The 23,468-nt window shown below is 44.0% G+C and overlaps 1 protein-coding gene across 1 annotated transcript in view; it reads right to left on the bottom strand.

Moving 5' to 3' along the window:
* Positions 1-746: 746 nt before the first annotated feature.
* Positions 747-23,468, bottom strand: part of LOC139376105 (contactin-associated protein-like 2) — a 70,514-nt gene continuing 47,792 nt past the window's right edge. The window contains exons 18-25 of the mRNA XM_071118294.1: positions 12,017-12,235; positions 11,484-11,720; positions 11,066-11,296; positions 10,529-10,662; positions 9,329-9,422; positions 5,270-5,500; positions 3,941-4,015; positions 747-3,612 (exon numbers count right to left, since the gene is read on the bottom strand). Of these exons, the coding sequence (XP_070974395.1) occupies positions 3,413-3,612; positions 3,941-4,015; positions 5,270-5,500; positions 9,329-9,422; positions 10,529-10,662; positions 11,066-11,296; positions 11,484-11,720; positions 12,017-12,235 (1,421 nt within the window). The 3' untranslated portion in view covers positions 747-3,412. The remainder of the gene's footprint in view (positions 3,613-3,940; positions 4,016-5,269; positions 5,501-9,328; positions 9,423-10,528; positions 10,663-11,065; positions 11,297-11,483; positions 11,721-12,016; positions 12,236-23,468) is intronic.

The raw sequence follows: 23,468 nt of genomic DNA, 5'->3' as shown, positions 1-23,468 counted from the left end.
TGGATGCTTCTTCCACCTCTACAGAGGAACTCTGGAGCTCTGTCAGTGACCATCGGGGTGTTGGTCACTTCCCTGACCAAGGCACTTCTCATCCGAATGCTCAGTTTGGCCAGGCGACCAGCTCTAGGAAGAGTCTTGGTGTTCCCAAACTTCTTCCATTTAAGAATGATGGAGGCCACTGTGTTCTTGGGGACCTTCAATGCTGCAGAAATGTTTTGGTACCCTTCCCAAGATTTTTCCCTCAACACAATCCTGTCTCGGAGCTCTACAGACAATTCCTTTGACCTCATGGCTTTGCTCTGATATGTACTGTCAACAGTGGGACGTTATATAGACAGGTGTGTGCATTTCCAAATCATGTCCAATCTATTGAATTTACCACAGGTGGACTCAAATCAAGTTGTAGAAACACCTCAAGGATGATCAATGGAAACAGGATGCACCTGAGCTCAATTTCAAGTCTTATAGCAAAGGGTCTGAATACTTATGTAAATAAGGTATTTCTGTTTTTTATTTTTAATAGATTTACAAACATTTCTAAAAACCTGTTTTTGCTTTGTCATTATGGTGTATTGTGTGTAGATTGATGAGGAAAACATGTATTTAATCAATTTTAGGATAAAGCTGTAACACAACAAAATGTAGAAAAAGTGAAGGGGTCTGAATAATTTCTGAAAGCACTGTAGGTGTTGGGAGAGGGCGCATGTTCTGATAGGGAGGCATCTGATGAAAAACCAACAAAACTCTGTATGGCAAGGCTTGTTTAATGTTTTATATTAAGACAAAATCACATTACATATGCAATCTCAGGCCTGACATACAATACTGAACTAAAATAACACAAAATGAAGTTGTAAAATCTTTCATTTTGGGGAACATGATCTCAAGCCACTGTAAAAGACAATTTCAACAATGTATGTTTTTCACACAGAATATCAAAAAGAAAACTGCCATTTAATTATAATTGCAATGAAATAAATGTAAATATATTATAAAAAATACTTTTGCACGTCATCCCTCAGATAAGAAATGTACAAAATATTTCCAAAGAATTAATGTAAAATAAATTGCACTGCAATGTGGTACTGTTGTTAGTTTTAATTGTCATGCTGCTAATGAAAAGAAAAACAATAATGGAATTTGAAATCCGATGCCAATCATTCATTTGACAAAAGTGGTTAACCAACATAACAAAATAAAATCTCCATAATATCAATATGCTATATTATGCTTTATTATATCCTATGCTATAATATTATATATTACATTGTGAACTGTGACGTGTTAGATATTCTAATGAAATGTAAGATCATGCTTTCTCATAAAGTGTTGCTCTACAGTAAATGGATGTCCTCTGATCATTTTGGTTTATAGAATATTAAAGTATATTGTGTTTCAGTTGCAACTTGACTATTAGCACACACAGTGATGAACAACCAATGTTTTGCTCCTCTTAATAACAATAAACCAAAATGTACCATTGTGAGATGTAGACAGGGATTAACATGTTGATTCAAAACAATAGCCTACATGACAAAATAGCAACACAAAAAATGTGAAGAAATGACCTAATAATAACAGCTTTGCTTATGTGTTCAGTGGTGCAATTTTAAGGGATTTCATCATCCAATTCAGATTGCTGTGGGCATGTGGGACACTGACATTATATGGAAGGATACATTCTGTTTGCAGATGCTGTTACAGCCTTCAACAGCAACAGCTAATCATTTTATGTTCATTTCAGAGGTTTTCACGACAGTCTCTCATGCTGTCTACATTCCCCTTAGCTCCCCTAATCCTCCAGTTCTTCTCTTCAGCACACACTGTGTTGTCTGTGTAATGCTACTCTGAATTAATCACAGCAATTCCCAAACCACATGATGGGAATATGAGAATCTTAACATGGGGAAAGGCTGGCATAATCTTGTTGGCACTTGTAACATAAAAACATTTAATATTGTGGGTTATTCTGATTTACTGGGTGAAAAAGGTTATCTTATGAATAAGGAAATAAAATGATTAGACATAAAACATACAACCCCACTGTACTCAAATAAACAAAAGAAATAACACCTATAGAACACAGGAGGTTGGTGGCACCTTAATTGGGGAGGACAGGCTCCTGGTAATGGCTCGAGCAGAATAATTGGAATTGTATCAAATACATCAAACACATGGTGCCATGTGTTTGGTGACATTCCATTCACTCCGTTTTTGGCCATTATCATGAGCCGTCCTCCCCTCAGCAGCCTCCTGTGCTACAGAACTATACACATTGATACCAACAAAGGCATAGAAGTTCAGGCATTAGTTAAGCGTGTGTAGCTGGAGCTGAAGTTAAGCCACGTTCTGTCCTTTTACTTTTAGCATATAGCCACCATCATAAATACATCCCTATTGGCCATACAGTATTTATTTTGTTCAATATTCAGGGTACAGTCAGTGTGCCCAGAAGGAAATAGTCCAAAACTGAAAGCAGAGTGGCTGAATCTTGAAGGCACATTGGATATTGTCATTACTATAAGTAATATGATGCTTGTTTGTACAATAAACCTTTTCATGACAATATCATAGCACTTCCCTCTCAAAAGTCACAATGTTGCCAAATGTGAACCTGTCATATCATGCCAGAAACCAATTTTCCAAGAAGAGCCATCATCATATGTAGCAAGACCGGGGAAACAGATAAAGCATGCTGAATAATTTGGCCCCCCCAAAAAATTATCTGCAAGATAAAAGACACTTTTGTGAGGAAATACTAGTGCTACTGTGTGGAATGGTGCAATGAAGGGATGCCATAGTTGTGTAGCATGCCATTGTATTCTACACATAATAAGGACTGCAGTGCAATCAAACCAATACATTACAATGCAATACAATCAAATGTCAGTGACATAAACCTTAATGTGTTTTTCAATCTGTGCAGGGATATTATTTTCCAGAGCATTTTGTCTCTAAGCAACTCACTTGGTACTCATTTGGCAGCAAAGGAACTAAAAGTGTACATTATGTGCTTGACCCATTAAATGCAGGCATAAACATCTCTACAATCAAAGCTAAAAACATTAAGACATCAACAGTAATGAAAAAAATAAATATAAAAAGTGATATTGTTTTTTACATTTTTAATTCTCAGTCCAGGTGATGCTGTAGTTGTAATAATGGCTCTATGTGAATGACTGATATCATGTTGCCAAAACTCCTCCAACTCCTCACTCAATGTAAATACATTATAGACAAGCCAGCCAATGCACACATCTAGTCCATGGGGAAATCTTCCTATGCCCCATTTACACATTATTCATTCATCATCCTCATCATCATCATCATCAAAGAAAGCCTTGTCCTCACACAGCGAAGTGTGAAGAGCCATAGGCACACCACTGACCAGTAGCAAAATGTGAATGTCTGATTAAATGAACCATTCCTTCTTGCTCTCATCAATGGTTTCTGTGAAGGCTGGGTCATTGACAATGATGGCTGCATCGGCACAGTCCGCAGACTCCGCCCCTTTGGCCTCATTGGTGTGGTAGGAGCCCTTGTGACGGAACATATGGCGAATCAGGAACACCAGGGTGCAGAGGATGGTGAAGATGACCACAGCAATGATACCTACAAGTATAAAGGACATTATGAGGTACATGACAATGTGTCCTTTTGAAAAATCGATTCCTGGATTTGACCCTTTTCTATTTATTTTCCTTTTTTATATATTGAATACTGCATTGTTGAGGAAGAGCATGCAAGTAAGCATTTCACTGTACTGTTTGCACCTGATGTATCCTGTGCATGTGAGAAATACACTTTGATAAGGGCTTGTAAGTAAGCATTTCACGGTATTCGGCGCATGTGACAAATAAAATGTAATTTCATTTAATTTGACCTTTAAAAACCTCAACAACCCTGTATAGTAGGTGAGTTGATTACTGCCCCTATTCACCTCCGATAATTGCAGCGTTCCGATCAACTCCATCCCGGCTAACTCTTTCCTCGTTGAATGGGAATACAGCACCAGCTAAAAAAGGAAACAAAAACGGATCAACCACAAAATAACCAAACAATGCTAAAAAAAAATGTAAATGCTATGACACATTTTTTACAGAGACAGGATATGTCAATTGTAAACTGGCACACTTTGGCATCCGATTATAAAAAAAAACAGGACAGGCGATAAATATAGCGTGCAGTATATGCACAGTGTGAGTCATGGGGGGAAGTAGGCGTGGGCTGAGTTAAGAGGGGCAGTCTGCTCTTTTCATCTGGCATCTCTGTGGGCACTCTAGTCCATTTGAGTGGATTCTGCAGAATATGTGCAAATCTCTCATCACATATCACCGCCCCCAAAATACACACACACACACACACACACACACGCACGCACGCACGCACGCACGCACGCGCACGCACGCACGCACGCACACACACAGTGGAGCAGGGATCACAGATACTTCTTACAGGGAGCTGATCTGTTTGCCTTTGGAGCACTATGCAAGGCTCAGATCAAATGATACAAAGATTCTTCCTCTTATTCTCATGTTTTTCATCCAAAGCTCTCTTAGTAAAAGTCAGAGTATCAATAGTGTAACAATCTATAACTAGTCCCATTAGGCCTAGCTGTGGGACAATTTAAATTGTTTATATTAATCCTTACTAAAGCAGTACCACTAAAAAGATTCATCTGATTTATTGAAACCTCATATGCCTCCATAGGTTAAACATACAAATAGTCACTTAGAGTCCCTGAGGGATAACATTTCATACAGAGCAGTGCAGGCATGAGATAGATATTGTGTTCCCAGTAATGGAGAGATTAAGAGAAGAGGGTGAGTGGCTGGGCAGCAATAGATCTCATGTGTCCGGAAAGCTTATTCCTTTGTGTCCAGAGAACACACCCAGGATCAATACACTGACCCAGTGATAACCATCCTGTCGACCTATCCACAGGAGCTAAACAGCACAGCACATGGGTTTAAATGGTTCAATAGCTGAAGAAGAAAAGTACCACTATTAAATATCATGCCTTGAAGTTTTAATTAAATGTCAAATCTCTTTGGAGGACTGAGTGGACTGCTGGTGCTGATAGTTGACCACCGACAATATATCTACTGTAAAGGACTACTTTTAAAATGCAGTATTCAAGATGATGGTATCGAGATGTAAATAAACACAACAATTCAATAGAATATAATAAAATCCCATGATATGAATAAATGGTTCCATTGGTGGGACAATTAAAGGGGATAGATAGAAACACAGTGATTTACTGTACCTGAGTCCAGGTGCCAGGGGTCATTGGCAGCAGCCATGGGTGAGATGGTGAGAGGAGACGCCCCGCAGTTGGACTCCACTAGAATGCCCTGGGTGGTCACTGGGGCGACGATGCCAGACCTCAGTGCTGCCTTCAGAGGGGCGATGTTGTTGAACTGAACTCTGGACAGACAGCCAACGAACCCTGGGGTGTTGTACTTCTCTATGAGGACTGGGTCAATCTGGCCAGTTTCTGATTAAAACAAAGAAAAAATAAAAACCATCACAGTACTTCTAGATTAGATAGGAGTTCTTCTTGGAGCTGCTGACTGATGCTGCCTGACCACTTAATACTAGTCTACCACCACGATGCACTACTACTCAGCACAACACCGTAAGCCTCCCCAGTTTGATTTATGTTCACTTGAACCTAGTCTCTGGTTGGTGATACTGTATTCCCTGTCCCTAGCTTCCACCAGACAGGCAACTACTGTAGAGACTCCTACTGCAGATATGTTATACTCCAGGGAAAACAGAGTATCCAATTCTTTTGCAATATGTTATTCTCCAAGGCAGATAAAGAAGAGTAAAGAAGGATGTTTCATATGCCCCCAAGTTGAAAAGACAAACACATCCTGTTTGGAACATTAGCCAATGCATTATCTCTACTTTTCAGAAAACACATTGCAATATCTACAGAAAAAGTATTCACCATCTTAGGCTACAGTGACAATGTTTGTTAAAAACAACATAGGCCTACCTTGCATGAAAAGGAAATGACAAAAAATAGAAATATATTTGAAACAAAGAGTTGCAACAACAACACAAGGTCAAGGTTTACCATAAGGGTCCCCAACACCTACAGATTTACAGTGTAGTTACAGGTAGGTTGTTATTGAAAACACTATGCCACCTCAAGTTTGTCAAATACAGAAGAGTATTACCTGGTTGCCCTGTTGTCCTCCCTGAATGAAGTGGCGCTAACTCTGAGTCTGCCCCCACGGCGCAGCCCCTCTATCCAGAGGAAAAGTCCTTGTCTTATACAGTGCTACCACTGCCCGCTGTATGCCTGTCTATGAGACATGCTTGTCTGTCTACCTGTATGTTCGTCTGTCTGCCAGGAACATTTAATTCTGTATCTGCCCTGCTGCCTTTCTGCCTGCTAGTAGTCTGTTTATCTTCTTGCCAATATGTCTATCAATCTCTCTGTCTGTCTTCCTGTGTGTATTACCTGTCTGTATGCCAACCTGTCTGTGTATCTGCCAGGGTGTCTATGTGCCTGAAGCCTTGGTTAGCCAGCGAGCTTTGAATGTGAATGCACCCTAAATGATTCAGCCCAGCTCCTTTCCCTTCCTTCTCTTCTCTTCCTTACAGCCAGACCAGGCAGGGAAAACATGATGATGTCATGGATCAGTGAGCTAATACATTCACAAACAGAACGAGGCTCGGAGAAAACCTGGATGTGAGTAAAGGATTACAGGATGGGGATCAGGACCGGGCTTTTGCGCTCCCTCCCTCCCTGAGGATGATGTCAGAGATGGTTGTTAATTTATTAATTGAGTGCAGCAGCAAAGCACTCTGGGAAGTTGTAAGGCTTTACCAGCCAGGCACAATGGGGCATTCTACTGTTCTCAGAATAGGATCAGTGTACTGGTGTCTGACTCCTGCTAACACGGTGCTGCTCCCTCCCTTAGCGGAAATCAAACACGCCATGCCATGCGCACATCACTTTATTCTGTTTTCTATTCTACCTTCCTCTATACTGACGAGCTGTGTGCTGCAGTGGTGTGGTTCTTGATGGCCCTATGATCCACACTTTTTTACCCTGAGTTTATCTGAGTGGTGTGGGTGTACTATAGTAGGTGTACTATATCAGTCAACAGTGGCGATTTTAGCCTGTAAATCTTGGTGGGGCACACTCCATTTTTTTTAGATGCATGACAGCAAAGCCACTACACAACGCTAAACAATACATGAATTACACTATAACAATGACAAATGGTGCCCACAAACTGTTAGGGCCTACATAAAGCTGTCCCTATACCTGGCTATCAGTGGAGCCTTATTTGGCAGAGGAACAGTTAAACCAGCCTCATTTACTGCCTTTTTATATGGCTGACTTGCTTAAACATGTGGTTTCTACTGACAATTGAGATGTACAAACTATGGCATAAGGGAACGATGAGCGGATAAGAGGAAATCCGTCATTTCGATTAAGATATTAATGAGCGAGCTAAGACAGACGATATGACTATTCAGCACTTTTGAAATGTACAACGACATAATTCAGAACAATGAGACGTTCTTACAGTACCCTCCCTGTACACCAAGTCAGAAAGGTAGGATAAATAAAGGGGGTATGTAAGCAGGCAATGAAAGCTCTTACAATATTTGATGATGAAATTTCTCTAAAACAGGCCATAGGCTACATGTGTACCTCCAAGTCAGAACAGTTGGCTAAGGTATTATGGGGAAAGGGACCAAATTATTAGGGTGAGGTTACTAACAGCTTACTACACAAAATACAGTTAGTGTTACTTTCTTAGCTACATATCTCGCATATTACATAATTTATGCAGAAGCATACAAGACATTTTTGGCCTCTCCGTTGTTGTGCTGTGCTCACTTCAACAGGAGTCCTTCTTGTGGGCAAAATGTGTTATGAAACTTCTCTGGATTTCTGGTGTTTTCAAGACAACGGGGAACTGAAAAAAAACATGGTTGAATAATGACGTCCGTGATTTTCAGGTCGGAGCTCTCAAAAGAGTCCTAATTTCCCAACTTGGAATTTTTAGTTGGAATTTTTAAGATTTCACAGTTTCCAGTTGTTTTGAATGCGGCAGAAGTCATGCTGGATTGTCAGCATGGCCAATTAATTCCCATGGTGTTACGTGTGATTGTTTATCCTTTTAAGCTTGGAAAAGAGACCCTTAAACTCAGACTTGGACCACATACCCTCTCCACCGAATAGCAGGCAGGGGAAGAAAAATAGTGATTGCTTTGCAACGCTTGCAGTTAGCAACTGATTCCTTCCAAACCACTCATTGTTGAATTTGCGATCTCCAACTTGTTGTGTAATGTTTATGTCCAATGGCCGATGATCACAGATACGTTTTATCTATCATTTCTCTTCATATGACAAAGACTGAAAATTGTTTGCCAGTAGATTGTCGACATAATTCATGAAGATGACTGCTTGTCTGGCTTGCTAGCTAGGATTTTGAAAGTATGTTGTTGACATGATCAGTCCAATCAAAGCTACGGTAGATATAACGTGATTTGACATCATTTTATCTGTGGCCAATAACCTTGAGCCTTCTTGAATGGGCACTTCTAATGTAAATCTATGGCAGCACCCAAGGGGGGCTTGAACGTAGTGTCCCCATGAGTGACAGAACACTGAGCCAATCACGGCAGAACTAGAGAAGATTACCAACCCCTACGCTCTATATTTTCCGCTGGCTGCCCCTCCACCACAGAAAACACTGAGCTAGGCTGAAACACCTGCATTTTGGAGCTGCCTTACTCAAGATAGCAAAAAAGAGACAATGTTCTTATGCAGCTTTTTCTTTTTTTACATTGTTTTCAAACTGATATGTGACACGTATTTATGCCAAAATAACATGCAAAACAGGCACTGCCCTACTTGCCCTGAATGATGGGTCACCACTGTCAGTCAGACAAAGACAAAGGAAAGGCCTAGACAAGGCCTATTGTAACATTGCTCAATATGGGCACTCAGATGGATGTACATGTCTTTGTATCAACAAAGCAAGATTTTTCTGTCAAGGCAACATCACCATTACCAGATATATTAATGCCCTCTTTACATATATTAATACACCTGGACTAAACAAGATCAATCACTCAGTCATGGATGGGCAACAAAAAATCTGGTTTTGTGTTTTTTCAGAAACACACAGAACCAAAGTCCTGATTTAATCACTCTTGGACAAATTCAAAGAGATAAATGCAAGTAACTCTGACTTCCGTGTAAATAATACATTGATTCCACGCATGATACACAGCATTCCTTATATTTACACTCCAGTAGGAATACATGGATTATATCTACACTTACCAAAGACTTTCCCCAGGAATATAGTTTTAACCAGGTTGAACTTGGTGTCAGAGCCAGCAGGCAGAGTGTAGCTGACTGGGGGGTAATGGTCCAACTGGAAAAGAACATCACGATATGGTCATCAATCATGTTATATTACAGTCAGTTATAAACCCAACAGCCGGCTTTTTTTTTTTTTTGTTAATTACTACCACCTAGTGGTGTATTTTAAACAGCATATGCCTGGAAATCCTAACTGATGCCAGTGTATCATGCATTATCGAAATCCGATAAACAAACAGAAATAAACTGTGCTAAAAAGCATAATGCACTATAAACCACTTCCACAGGAAAGGTGGGTCTGGTGTGTTGCAAAAAGCCTAATGCAGTCTGAGAGGACACAGAACAAATATGTATTTTGGATTTAATGGTATCAGCAAATCCCTCTCACCGAGAAGGGTGTCCTCCCTTCCTGATAGCAGAGCACTAGTGTTCTACCTTTGAACTGCTTTATGAAAAGTGCTATATCTATAGTCTGTGTAGCTAGCAAACTGAATCAAGGCTGTAACATAACAAAATGTGGAAAAAGTCAAGGGGTCTGAATACTTTCCGAATGCACTGTAGGAGAGGTGCATGCCAGCAGATGAGGAAATTTGGCCAGGATGGAATAAATTATATAGGAAAACCAAAAAAAAGAGCAAAAGTAAAGTAGGGGTGAAAAAAGCACTACACTCTTAGAAAAAAACGTGCTATTTAGAACCTAAAAGGGGACTTTGGCTAGCCCCATAGGATAACCCTTTGAATAACCCCCTATGGTTCCAAGTAGAACCCTTTTGGGATCCGTGTTGGACCCTTAGCACCCCCAGGGGTACGCGCAATGCTGTCGGGGGTACGCCAAATAAAAATGTGATTCATATTTTTTAAAGTCTAATTTAGTCTGAGAGTGGTCTCTCACTGAGAGTGGTCCCAGCCTGGGACTCAAGTGGAGCATTAGAGTCCTACCTTTCAACTGCTTGATGAAAATTAAAATGTTCTACATCATTGTTAAGATTTTTACCTGCAGCCTAAAGTAGTCTGAGAGGGAAAATACATTTCAGGACATTGGCAAATCCCACTGTGTGATAGATCACCCTTTGTGGTAGTGGAACACTAGGGTCATCCTGGAGCTGCAGCTGAAAAGTGCTCCATAGATAGATAAAGCAACGTCCTCATTATTATCACCTGCAGCCGTATGTTCCTCTCCTGCCTGGAGATGTTGATGTGGTGGGGCTGCCCGTTGGCCATGTTGCGCTGGTCCAGGTCGATGGTGAACGGCTCCCTCAGGCCTCCCAGGCTGTAGCGGATCTGAAGTGTTCCTGACAGAGGGAGATGGAATGCCCAGTCAGTCCCAATGTGTCTTAATCATATTCATATAGTTGTCCCCCCATTATCTCACAGGCTTTGAAACATGATTAGAGTATCAAACTCAAGTGGCAATTGTATTTTAAATTAAGCTCTACATTGCTAAAATACTAAATTGACCATCACTCTCTCTTTCTGCTGTTTCAGTTATTCATGCATCTGCCTCGAACAATGCCCAACCTGTGTGTTGCACCATTTAATTAGCTATTGAGCTAATTCCCTGTACATTCTGCGGTTATTTGCTGGCTAAACCATTAACTTCACCTTCCAAGCCTTTCAAACCCTTTAAACGGATGGCCAGTATTGCTCTCACATTCTCTCAAGCATTTTAAACCCTTTGAGCAGTTGCCCTCTCACCATTGTGTCTGAGCACCACAGCCAGGTAGTCCTGGGTCCTGGAGCTGATGTAGACCAGGATGCTGGGGGTGTTGGAGGTGCTGAAGCTGAACACCAGCTCCTCCTGTGTAAGGTTGCCCTCCGTGGGCAGCAGGGGAGACAGGCTCTTCACATCCCTGATGGCTGGAAGGCCCCCCTCGGGAAGGAAGTCGTAACGAACTAGTGTTCCACTCTCGAAGTAGCCACCCACGTCTGATACACACATTAGACACAAGGCAGCAATACAAAACATCAGCAGACGTTTGAGAAATTGACAAGCGAATTGATATTAGCCTCCTAAAAGCAAAGGGTAAAGTTAGAGTTGTAACATTGTGAAGTTGAAATAAAACGAAAACATTTAGAGTTACCATTCTCTCACATGGCTGTGACTATATTTTACCTTCAGTGCAGAAGGGCCCGTCATACGCCGTCAAGGTGCAGTCACATGAGTAACCGTTGTATTTCTCCATGCACTGGCCACCGTTTCTGCAGTGCTGCCCATAGCTGGTGCAGTGGCCAGAGCAGCCAGGCTTCACCCCCGGGGTGACCTTCGCCCTCTCCTCCAGGTCAAGGGTCACACCGTTCATCTTCAGGGCACGGATACATCCTAGGAAGCCCCTCTGGCCACCCGATGCACCTGAAGGATAACGTTTATGACATAAAGTCTCATTAGACATTTTGGTTTACAACAACTTTGATACCAAGTACACTTCAGATAAAAAAATTGTAAACTCAAGTTTTTTTAAAACTTGTTAGTTGTTGACTTGACATCCTAATAGCTTTTGACATTGTTTCTGTGTGTAAACTGTGTGGGCCTGTATAAGTCGGGTCCAAACACCATGAGCTGAGCACCAGTTGTCTTACAAACATAGACATATAAACCTGATCATCATTACCTTATGTGGTGGGAGGCAGGAAGGAAGGATGTCTTACCGACATAGAGTTGGCTGTAAAGCTCCAGGCGAGTGTGACCCTGTGGGGGTGCAGGGCGAACCTCCTTGAACTGCCCATCCAGCTGCAGCACAGCCTCCTTCACGTTGCGCTCAGCCACCACCCTGTGCCACTGGTCATCATTAAGAGGAGTGGATGACCTCACACTCAGCTCCACCCGACCGTTGCCCACATCAAAGGAAAAGGACACCACCGTGGCAGCTGGGCAGGAGAGGAAAGAGCGGAAGGCATCAGATACGGTTTTGGGTGAGTCTGATAAACAGGCTTTAGATATTCAGAAGTGGAAAGGTTTAGTCTCTGCCTTATGAGCCAGTGGGGACAAAGGGGATACGTACGCTTTGGGTGAGAAACAGCTGAATTATGAGGTGGAAATCTGTCAAGGAGGTCGTTTATGAAGCAAAGATTAAGCTGGAGCCTAACAGGAGATATGAGAGACCTTGGTCTGTTTGGGAGTGGTTAAAAAGTTAACAAGCATTTTTAGGGAAACTGAACTTCCACTTCAAGGTTATTATAGTTTTGTGTTTTTATATTCGTTTTTATTTCTATTAGTTTTAAGATTTTTATTTGATTTTCAGTTTAGTTTCAGTAAGTTTTCAGATCTACTTGCTAGTTTTTATTTAGTTTAAGTTTTTGAAAAATGTATATTTCATGTTCATATTACCAATATGGAAAAAAAAATATTTCAATATATTTAATATCACGTAAAATATATTACAAATACATATAGATACATTTGCATGTAATGCCTGACAATACTCCAGAAATGCATGGCTATGACATCTAGTCTACACAGGGTGGCCAAAGTGGTTCCTAATTTTTATTTTTGACCCCTTTTCCGTGATATCCAATTGGCAGTTACAGTCTTATCCCATCGCTGCAACTCCTCTACGGACTCAGGAGAGGCAAAGGTCAAGAGCCATGTGTCGCCCGAAACACGAAGCCAGCCGCCCCAATGTTTCAGAGGAAACACCATCCAGTTGGCACCCAGAGTCAGCTTGCAGGCACATGGCCCACCACAAAACCATGTATTTCTGTTCTTGTTCCCAAGAAAGCTAAGGTAACTGAACTAAATTACTATCGCCCGTAGCACTCACTTCAGTCATCATGAAGTGCTTTGAGAGACTAGTCAAGGATCATATCACCTCCACCTTACCTGATACCCTAGACCCCACCAATCGGTCCACATATGATGCAATCGCCATCACACTGCACACCGCCCTATCCCATCTGGACAATAGAAATACCTATATAAGAATACTGTTCATTGACTCCAGCTCAGCATTCAACACCATAGTACCCTCCGAACTCATCATTAACCTTGAGACCCTGGGTCTCGACCCCACCCTGTGCAACTGGGTCCTGGACTTCCTGACGGGCCTCCCCAGGTGGTGAAGGTAGGAAACAACATCTCCACTCCGCTGATTCTCAACATTGGGGCCCCACAAGGGTGCATGCTCAGCCCCCTCCTGCACTCCCTGTTCACCCATGACTGCGTGGCCATGCACGCCTCCAACTCAATCATCAAATTTGCAGACGACACTACAGTGGTAGGCTTGATTACCAACAATGACGAGACAGCCTACAGGGAGGAGGTGAGGGCCCTCGGAGTGTGGTGTCAGGAAAATAACCTCTCACTCAATGTCAGCAAAACAAAAGAGATGATCATGGACTTCAAGAAACAGCAAAGGGAGCACCCCCTTATCCACATTGATGGGACAGCAGTGGAGAAGCTGGAAAGATTTAAGTTCCTCTGTGTTCATATCACAGACAAACTGAAATGGTCCACGCACACAGACAGTGTGGTGAAGAAGGCGCAACAGTGCCTCATCAACCACAGGAGGCTGAAATAATGTGGCTTGTCACCAAAAACACTCACTAGCTTTTACAGGTGCACAATTGAGAGCATCCTGTCGGGCTGTATCACCGCCTGGTACGGCAACTGCACCGCCCACAACCGCAGAGCTCTCCAGAGGGTGGTGCGATTTGCACAACGCATCACCGGGGGCAAACTACCTGCCCTCCAGGACACCTACAACACCCGATGTCACAGGCAGGCAAAAAAGATCATCAAGGACAATAACCACCCGAGCCACTACCTGTTCACCCCACTTCGATCCAGAAGGGGAGGTCAGTACAGATGCATCAAAGCTGGGACAGAGAGATTGAAAAACAGCTTCTATCTCAAGGCCATCAGATTGTTCAACAGCCACCACTTGCACAGAAAGGTAGCTGCCTACCTACAGACCTGATATGATTGACCACTTTAATAAATGGAACACTAGTCACTTTAATAATGCCTCTTTAAGAATGTTTACATATCTCGCATTACTCATTTCATACAGCTGAAGTCAGAAGTTTTCACAATTCCTGACATTTAATCCTTGTAAAAATTCCCTGTCTTAGGTCAGTTAGGATCACCACTTTATTTTAAGAATGTGAAATGTCAGAATAATAGTAGAGAGAATGATTTATTTCAGCTTTTATTTATTTTATCACATTCCCAGTGGGTCAGAAATGTACATATAGTCAATTGCTATTTGGTAACATTGCCTTTAAATTATTTAACTTTGTTCAAACGTTTCGGGTAGCCTTCCACAAGCTTCCCATAATAAGTAAGAATTTTGTCCCATTCCTCCTGACAGAGCTGGTATAACTGAGTCAGGTTTGTAGGCCTCCTTGCTCGCACACGCTTTTTCCGTTCTGCCCACAAATTTTCTATGGGATTGAGGTCAGGGCTTTGTGATGGCCACTCCAATACCTTGACTTTGTTGTCCTTAAGCCATTTTGCCACAACTTTGGAAGTATGCTTGGGTTCAATGTCCATTTGGAAGACCCATTTGCGACCAAGCTTTAACTTCCTGACTGATGTCTTGAGATTTTGCTTCAATATATCCACATAATTCTCCTTCTCATGATGCCATCTAGTTTGTGAAGTGCACCAGTCCCTCCTGCAGCAAAGCACCCCGACAACATGATGCTGCCACACACGTGCTTCACGGTTGGGATGCTGTTCTTCGGCTTGCAAACCTCCCCTTTTCCTCCAAACACAACGATGGTCATTATGGCCAAACAGTTTCATCAGACCAGAGGACATTTCTCCAAAAGTTCGATCTTTGTCCCCATGTACAGTTCCAAACCGTAGTCTGGATTTTTTATGGTGGTTTTGGAGCGGTGGCTTCTTCCTTGCTGAGCAGCCTTTCAAGTTATGTCGATACAGGAGTAATTTTACTGTGGATATAGATACTTTTGTAACTGTGTCCTCCAGCATCTTCACAAGGTCCTTTGCTGTTGTTCTGGGATTGATTTGCACTTTTTGCACCAAAGTACGTTCATCTCTAGGAGACAGACCGCGTCTTCTTCCTGAGCGGTATGACGGCATCATGGTCCCATGGTGTTTATACTTGCGTACAATTCTTTTTTCACCTGTCCTCATTATTGTCTCCAGCCCCTCCAGGTGTCACTTGTTTTCCCCAGTGCATTTATCCCTGTGTTTCCTGTCTCTCTGTGCCAGTTTGTCTTGTATGTTTCCAAGTCTACCAGCGGTTTTCCCGTTCTCCTTCTGTTTGCATTCTCCTTTTTCCTAGTCCTCCCGGTTTTGAACCTTGCCTGTTTCTCGACTTTGTACCCGCCTGCCTGACCATTCTGCTTGCCTTGAACACGAGCTTGTCTGCCATTCAGTACCTCCTGGACTCTGATCTGGTTTTGACCTTTTTGCCTGTCCACAACCATTCTCTTGCCTACCCCTTTGGATTAATAAACATTGTAAGACTCCAACGATCTGCCTCCTGTGTCTGCATCTGGGTCTCGCCTTGTGCCTTGATAGTACGAACTGGCCATGACAGACCTAGCAGACTTGGACCAGCTCAGCCACGCTGTCTCCCTTCAGGGAGTCACCATTAGGAGACATGAGGAGTTGGTACAGGTCCTTTTGGAAGGGCTCATTTCCTTGACGGAATGCCATGACCATGGGTTAAAGGCTATTATGAAGCAAAGCAGGTAGTTAGCTCAGATGTTGCCTGCCACCTCTGAAAAACCCCATTCACACAGTAATTTTCCCCTATCTGTGGTGAGATTGTACAGCCTATCCCGGCTCCCCAAGAACCCTGCTTACCACCTCCGGAGCGAAATTCGGGGAATCCTGGTACCTGCCGGGGTTTTCTTTCTCAGTGCTTGCCTATTTTTGAGCTACAGCCATCTCTGTTTCCTTCAGACAGATCCAAGATGGTGTATATCATTACGCTTATGTCGGGAAGGGGGCTCTCCTGGGCTACGGCAGTTTGGGAGCAACAATCTGCCATTTGTGGTCATCTGGAGAAATTCATGGCAGAAGTGAGAAAGGTATTTGAATCTCCGGTTTCCGGGAGAAAGGCGGCCAGTAAACTGCTCGTCTTACATCAAAACTCCCGTAGTGTGGCAGACTATGCAGTGGACTTTTGCACGTTGGCCGCTGAGAGTGCCTGGAATCCGGAGTCTCTTTTCGATACTCTTCTGCACGGATTAACTGAGGAGGTTAAGGATGAGCTAGCTTCTAGGGAACTGCCTGTGGACCTCGACTCCCTTATCGCCTTTACCTAAGGGAACACAAGAGTGAGAGGAGGTCTGGTCTCGGGCACACTCTTGCACCCGATATGGCGCGTTCTATGGAATCCGGAAGTTTCCGAAGGCAGCTCTTTCGGGAGGAGTCGAAGCCACCCGAGCTCTCTCGTGAATCTACGACGGGTGAGTTGGATACCCCTGAGCCTATGCAGTTGGGAAGAACTAGGCTATCAGTTTGGGAGCGCTCACGGAGGATGAATAATAACTGTTGTCTGTACTGTGGAGGGGCAAGACATTTTATAGCTACCTGCCCTATTAGGAAACCCCTGTCTCTAGTGGGTACCAGTACTATGGTGAGTCAGACTGGGAGTTCCCTAATTCACCCATACTTCCCTTTTTGCTCTTGTGCTGTGGGGAGACCAATCTATGTCTCTCTGAGTGCTCATTGACTCTGGGGCTGATGGAAATCTTATGGATGCCACGATAGCTTCGGAGCTTGATATTCTCACTCAGCCTTTCTCTGTGCCCATGGATGCTAGGGCAATGGACGGCCGCTCTATAGGGGAAGTCACCCAAGTACTGTGCCCGTTCAATTACGGGTTTCTGGTAACCACAGTGAGAAAATGCAGTTCTTCCTTATTACATCTCCCCATGTTCCGGTTGTTTTGGGATTTTCCTGGCTTCAAAAACACAATCGATGATTGATTGGATCACAAGCGCCATCCTAGGTTGGAGCCCATTTTGCCATTCCCACTACCTTTAAGCAGCATAGCCTTCCCCTAGTCGTCTTCCTCAGGATGTTATCAAGACTGTGGATGTCTCTGCTATCCCCACAGAATGCCATGACCTCCTGGAAGTGTTCAGTAAGGCACGTGCTACTTCCCTTTCCCTGCACTGTCCTTATGATTGTGCTATTGATCTTCTCCCAGGCACTCCACCACCTCGGGGTCGATTTGTATTCTCGGTCTGGACCAGAGTCTCCTCCTATGGAGGAGTACATAGAGGAGTCTCTGGCCACTGGGGCTGTCCATCTGTATCTCCTGCCGGCGCAGGGTTTTCTTTGTGGAGAAGAAGGACAAGACCCTGAGCGAGCATTGACTACTGGGGACTTAATGACATTACTGTCAAGAATCGTGAGCCCCTACCTTTCCTCGGCGTTTGAACCTCTCCAGGGGGCTACCATATTTTCCAAGTTGGACCTTCGAAATGCCTACCACCTGGTTTGGATACGCGAGGGGGATGAGTAAAAGACAGCTTTCAACACAGCCAGGGGACATTATGAGTACCAGGACAAGGCATTTGGACTTACCAACACCCCTGCTGTTTTCCAGGCTTTGGTCAATGATGTGCTTCGGGACATGCTAAACCGGTTTGTGTTCGTGTACCTTTACAACATCCTGTTTTTTTCCCGATCTGCACAAGAACATGTTCTTCATGTCAGACAGGTCCTTCAGCGCCTCCTGGAGAACCAACTGTTCGTGAAAGCCGAGAAGTGTGAGTTCCACCACTCTACCAACACCTTTCTGGGATATGTCATTGTTGAGGGCAATGTTCAGATGGATCCTGGAAAGGTGAAAGCAGTGGTGGATTGGCCTCAACCTACATCCAGGGTGCAGTTGCAATGGTTTCTTGGTTTTGCAAACTTCTACTGACGTTTCATTCGGAACTACAGCACCCTGGTGGCCCCCCTCTCGGCACCTCTCCCAAGGTACCGTTCAAATGGTCTCCAGCTGTCGACAAAGCCTTTGTGGACCTGAAGCACTGGTTCACAACTGCACCCATCCGGACCCCTCGCATCAATTTGTGGTGGAAGTGGATGCTTCAGATGTTGGAGTGGGGGCCATCCTGTCCCAGCGATCTGCCCAGGACCAGAAGCTTCATCCATGTGCTTTCCTGTCCCATCGTCTCAATCCTGCTGAAAGGAACTACAATGTTGGCAACCGAGAACTCCTGGCTGTGAAGATGGCATTAGAAGAGTGGAGGCACTGGCTGAAAGGAGCAGAACAGCCATTCCTGGTCTGGACCGACCATACAAACCTGGAAAATCTCCGTACAACCAAGCGCCTCACCTCCAGGCAGGCCCGGTGGGCCTTCCTGTTTAACAGATTTAACTTCACCATCTCCTACCACCCAGGGTCAGAGAATGTGAAGCCTGACGCCCTCTCCCGCCTTTACAGTTCCTCTGCCACACCCTCAACCTCTGAAACCATTCTCCCTACCTCATGCCTTGTGGCCACTGTGGATTGGGGTATTGAGAACCTGGTCTGTGAGGCACAACACTCCCAGCCTGGATGTGAAGGAGGCCCAGCTAACCGGCTGTTTGTCCCTAATCCAGTCCGGTCCCGGATCCTGGAATGAGCTCATTCCTCCAGGCTGTCCGGTCATCCAGGGTCCGGTTGTACACTAGCCTTCCTTTGACAACGTTTCTGGTGGCCCACAATGGTCCCTGACGTCTCTTCCTTCGTCACCGCATGCACTGTGTGTGCTCAAAACAAGACTCCACGGCAAGCTCATTCTGGCCTCCTGCAGCCACTACCGGTTTCTCATCGTCCCTGGTCTTATATCTCTGGACTTTGTCACTGGGCCCCCTCCGTCTGATGGCAACACTGTCATTCTGACGGTAGTCGACCGGTTCTCCAAGGCTGCCCATTTCATTCCTCTCCCCAAACTACCTTCTGCCAAGGAGACAGCCCAGCTTATTGTGCAGCATGTCTTCCAGATCCATGGACTCCCGGTAGACATGGTCTCCAATTGGGGTTCTCGTCTCAGTTCTGGAAGGCATTCTGCACCCTTATAGGGTCGTTGGCCAGCCTGTCATCCGGATTCCATCCCCAAACTAACAGTCAGTCGGAGCGAGCAAACCAAGACCTGGAGACCACCTTAAGGTGCCTGGTCTCAACCAACCCCACTACCTGGAGCTGTCAACTAGTCTGGGTGGAGTAGGCCCAGAACACTCTTCCTAGTTCTGCCATGGGACTCCCCCCCTTCGAGTGCTCCATGGGGTATCAGCCTCCACTCTTCCGTGAACAAGAGCAGGAGGTCAGCGTACCCTCGGCCCAGATGTTTGTCCGCCGCTGTTGACGTACCTGGAAGAGCCAGGGCGGCTATTCTCAAGACCAACTCCAGGTGTCGTCGATGAGTGGACCGTCGTCGGACCCCAGCTCCCCGCTACCGCATTGGGCAGAGGGTATGGCTGTCCACACAGCCCCCTGCCCCTTCGGATAGAGTCCCACAAACTGTCCCCTTGTTTCATTGGTCCTTTTCCCATCTCCAGAGTCATAAGTTCCACTGCTGTCCATCTTGTGTTACCCCGTACCCTCCATATTCACCCTACCTTCCATGTGTCTAAGCCTGTGTCTCACTGTTCTTTGTCTTCTGTCCCCAGGCCCACCCCCCCTCCCCGTGTCATTGATGGCCATCCGGCCTACACGGTAAAACGTCTCCTGGGTGTTCGACCACGGGGCAGAGATTTCCAGTACCTGGTTGACTGGAAGGGTTAAGGCCCGGAGGAGAGGTGCTGGTTTCCCGCTAGAGACAGCCCTCATCACCGACTTCCACAGCCGACACCCTAGTCAACCAGGTATGCGCCCAGGTAGGATGCGTCCCTAGAGGGGGAGGGGGGGGGGGTACTGTCACACCCTGACCTGTTTCACCTGTCCTCGTTATTGTCTCCACCCCCTCCAGGTGTCACTTGTTTTCCCCAGTGTATTTATCTCTGTGTTTCCTGTCTCTCTGTGCCAGTTCGTCTTGTATGTTTGCAAATCAACCAGCGGTTTTCCCGTTCTCCTGCTTTTAGCATTCTTCTTTTTCTAGTCCTCCCAGTCTTGGCCCTTGTCTGTTTCTGGACTTTGTACCCACCTGCCTGACCATTCTGCCTTCCTTGACCATGAGCCTGTCTGCCACTCAGTACCTCCTGGACTCTGATCTGGTTTTGACCTTTTTGCCTGTCCACGACCATTTTCTTGCCTACCCCTTTGGGTTAATACACATTGTAAGACTCCAACCACCTGCATCTGGGTCTCGGCTTGTGCCTTGATATTTGCGGCGTTATGGTGCATTCGTAACCAAGTGGGAATTTACCACGTGTAACCGATGTGAAATGGCGAGCTAGTTAGCGGTTTTGCGCGCTAATAGCGTTTCAATCGGTGACATCACTCGCTCTGAGGTTTTGAAGTAGTTGTTCCCCTTGCTCTGCAAGGGCCGCGGCTTTTGTGGCCCGATGGGTAACGATGCTTCGTGGGTGTCAGTTGTCTGTGTGTGCAGAGGGTCCCTGGTTCGAGCCCGGGTCGGGTGAGGGGACGGACGAAAGTTATACTGTTACACACGCACTTGAACTGCCCTCCAACTCGTAATTACTAGTTAAATCAACCATGAATCCCCTTGTGACAGGGGGAATGGAAGCTTGTGTGCAACAGGGAGGGGCAATTGAATGCAAGATTAACTAAATGTTTTTTGTTACAACATTTCTAGCATGTCTATCTAAACACTAGAAAATTTCCAAAAAGAATAGAACCAGCTCACTTTTGCACTATGAATTGACTATTAGATATTCATTTATCTTTTGAAATAAATATTTTAAAAGGAATACTGTAGTTTCACCATATTACAATGATAATTCAGTTCACAATGAGGAACAGGAAATAAATGACTTCACATTAAATAATCTTCAGAAATAACTTTGTAAATGCAATAACTAGGGCTTTACAATGTTGGTGAATTTTTTTTGTAAGGTTAGTGGGTTAAAATCTTCATAGAAGTCAGAAGGTGCACAGAGGGATGTCAAAATGCCAAATTTTGGCACTTTAGCAAGTCTTTATTCATATTGAAAATCAGATTTATTGAATTATCTGTAACGGTTGTCGTAGGTGGAAGAAGGTGAAGAGGACCAAGGTGCAGCATGGTACGTGTTCATGATCAATTTAATAAAGAAACTGAACAAAAAAACAACAAAGCGTAACAAACGAAACAGTTCTGTCTGGTGCAGACACACAAAGACCACAAATCATAGTGGGAACACAGGCTACCTTAGTATGGTTCTCAATCAGAGACAACGATTGACAGCTGCCTCTGATTGGGAACCATACCAGGCCAAAAGCAGAAATACAAAACAGAACAAAAACATCAAATGCCCACCCCAACTCACACCCTGACCACACTAAAACAGAGACATAAAAAAGGAACTAAGGTCAGGACGTGACATTATCCATGTGTTCTATGTTAAAGGGCAATTCATTTAATATAAACAGGCTTTTAAAATTCAATATTGGTGCGCAATTTCTACTTAACATATTGAAGGGATGCAAAAGGACTGCTTTTGTGGAACGACCCAGTACACGTTAAGTTTTGGATGTTGGTTGCAATGCTCTCGTCAGGTCCGTTTGTTTCTACATGACCAATAATGTATCATGTTTGTGGTCATTTATTTTTGTAGTCATTTAGTTAAGTGCCTATACAAAGTCTACACCCCTCTTGAATTTCTTCACATTTTATTATGTTACATAGTGGGATTAAAATGTATTTAATTGTCATTTTTTGTCAATGATCTACACAAAATACTCTGATGTCAAAGTGGAAGACCTTGATTAAATTCATGCTAGAAAGACTTTTGGCAGCAATTACAGCTGTGAGTCTTGGGTAAGTTTCTTATGAGCTTTAGATACCTGTATTGTCCATTATTATTTTCAAAAAATGTCAAGCTCTGTCAAGGTGTTGAGGGTCATGGCTAGACAGCAATTTTCAAGCCCTGCCATAGATTTTAAAGCAGATTTAAGTCAAAACTGTAACTTGGCCACTCAGGAGCATTCTCTGTCTTCTTGGTAAGCAACTCCAGTGTAGATTTGGCTTTGTTTCCAAATCAAATCAAATCTATTTGTCACATACACATGGTTAGCAGGTGTTAATGCAAGTGTAGCGAAATGCTTGTGCTTCTAGTTCCAACCATGCAGTAATATCTAACAAGTAATATAACCTAACAATTTCACAAAACTACCTTATACACACACAAGAGTAAAGGAATGAATACGAATATGTACATAAAAATATATAAATGAGTGATGGTCGAACGGCATAGGCAAGATGCAGTAGATGGTATAGAGTACAGTATATACATATGAGATAAGTAATGTAGGTATGAAAACATATGAAGTGGCATTGTTTAAAGTGGCTAGCAATACATTTAATTACATCAAGATGGTAAGATGCAGTAGATGGTATAGCGTACAGTATATACATATGAGATGAGTAATGTAGGGTAAGTAAACATTATATAATATAAAGTGGCTAGTGATAAATTGATTACATCAATTTTTCCATTATTAAAGTGGCTGGAGTTGAGTCAGTATGTTGGCAGCAGCCACTCAATGTTAGTGATGGCTGTTTATCAGTCTGATGGCCTTGAGATAGAAGCTGTTTTTCAGTCTCTCGGTCCACGCTTTGATGCACCTGTACTGGCCTCGCCTTCTGGATGATAGCGGGGTGAACAGGCAGTGGCTGGGGTGGTTGTTGTCCTTGATTATATTTTTTGGCCTTCCTGTGACATCGGGTGGTGTAGGTGTCCTGGAGGGCAGGTAGTTTGCACCCGGTGATGTGTTGTGCAGACCTCACTACCCTCTGGAGAGCCTTCCGGTTATGTATCACCGCGGTTACCAGGCGGTGATACAGCCCGACAGGATGCTCTCGATTGTGCATCTGTAAAAGTTTGTGAGTGTTTTTGGTGACAAGCTGAATTTCTTCAGCCTCCTGAGGTTGAAGAGGCGCTGCTGCGCCTTCTTCACCATGCTGTCTGTGTGGGTGAACCATTTCAGTTTGTCCGTGACGTGTACGCCAAGGAACTTAAAACTCTCCACCCTCTCCACTACTGTCCCGTCAATGTAGATTGGGGGCTGCTCCCTCTGCTGTT

The sequence above is a fragment of the Oncorhynchus clarkii genome, chromosome 20 (genome assembly GCF_045791955.1).
Source record: "Oncorhynchus clarkii lewisi isolate Uvic-CL-2024 chromosome 20, UVic_Ocla_1.0, whole genome shotgun sequence".
NCBI lineage: Eukaryota > Metazoa > Chordata > Actinopteri > Salmoniformes > Salmonidae > Oncorhynchus > Oncorhynchus clarkii.
The sequence above is the reverse complement of the archived record's forward strand: the minus strand, read 5'-3'. Positions and strand labels throughout refer to the sequence as shown.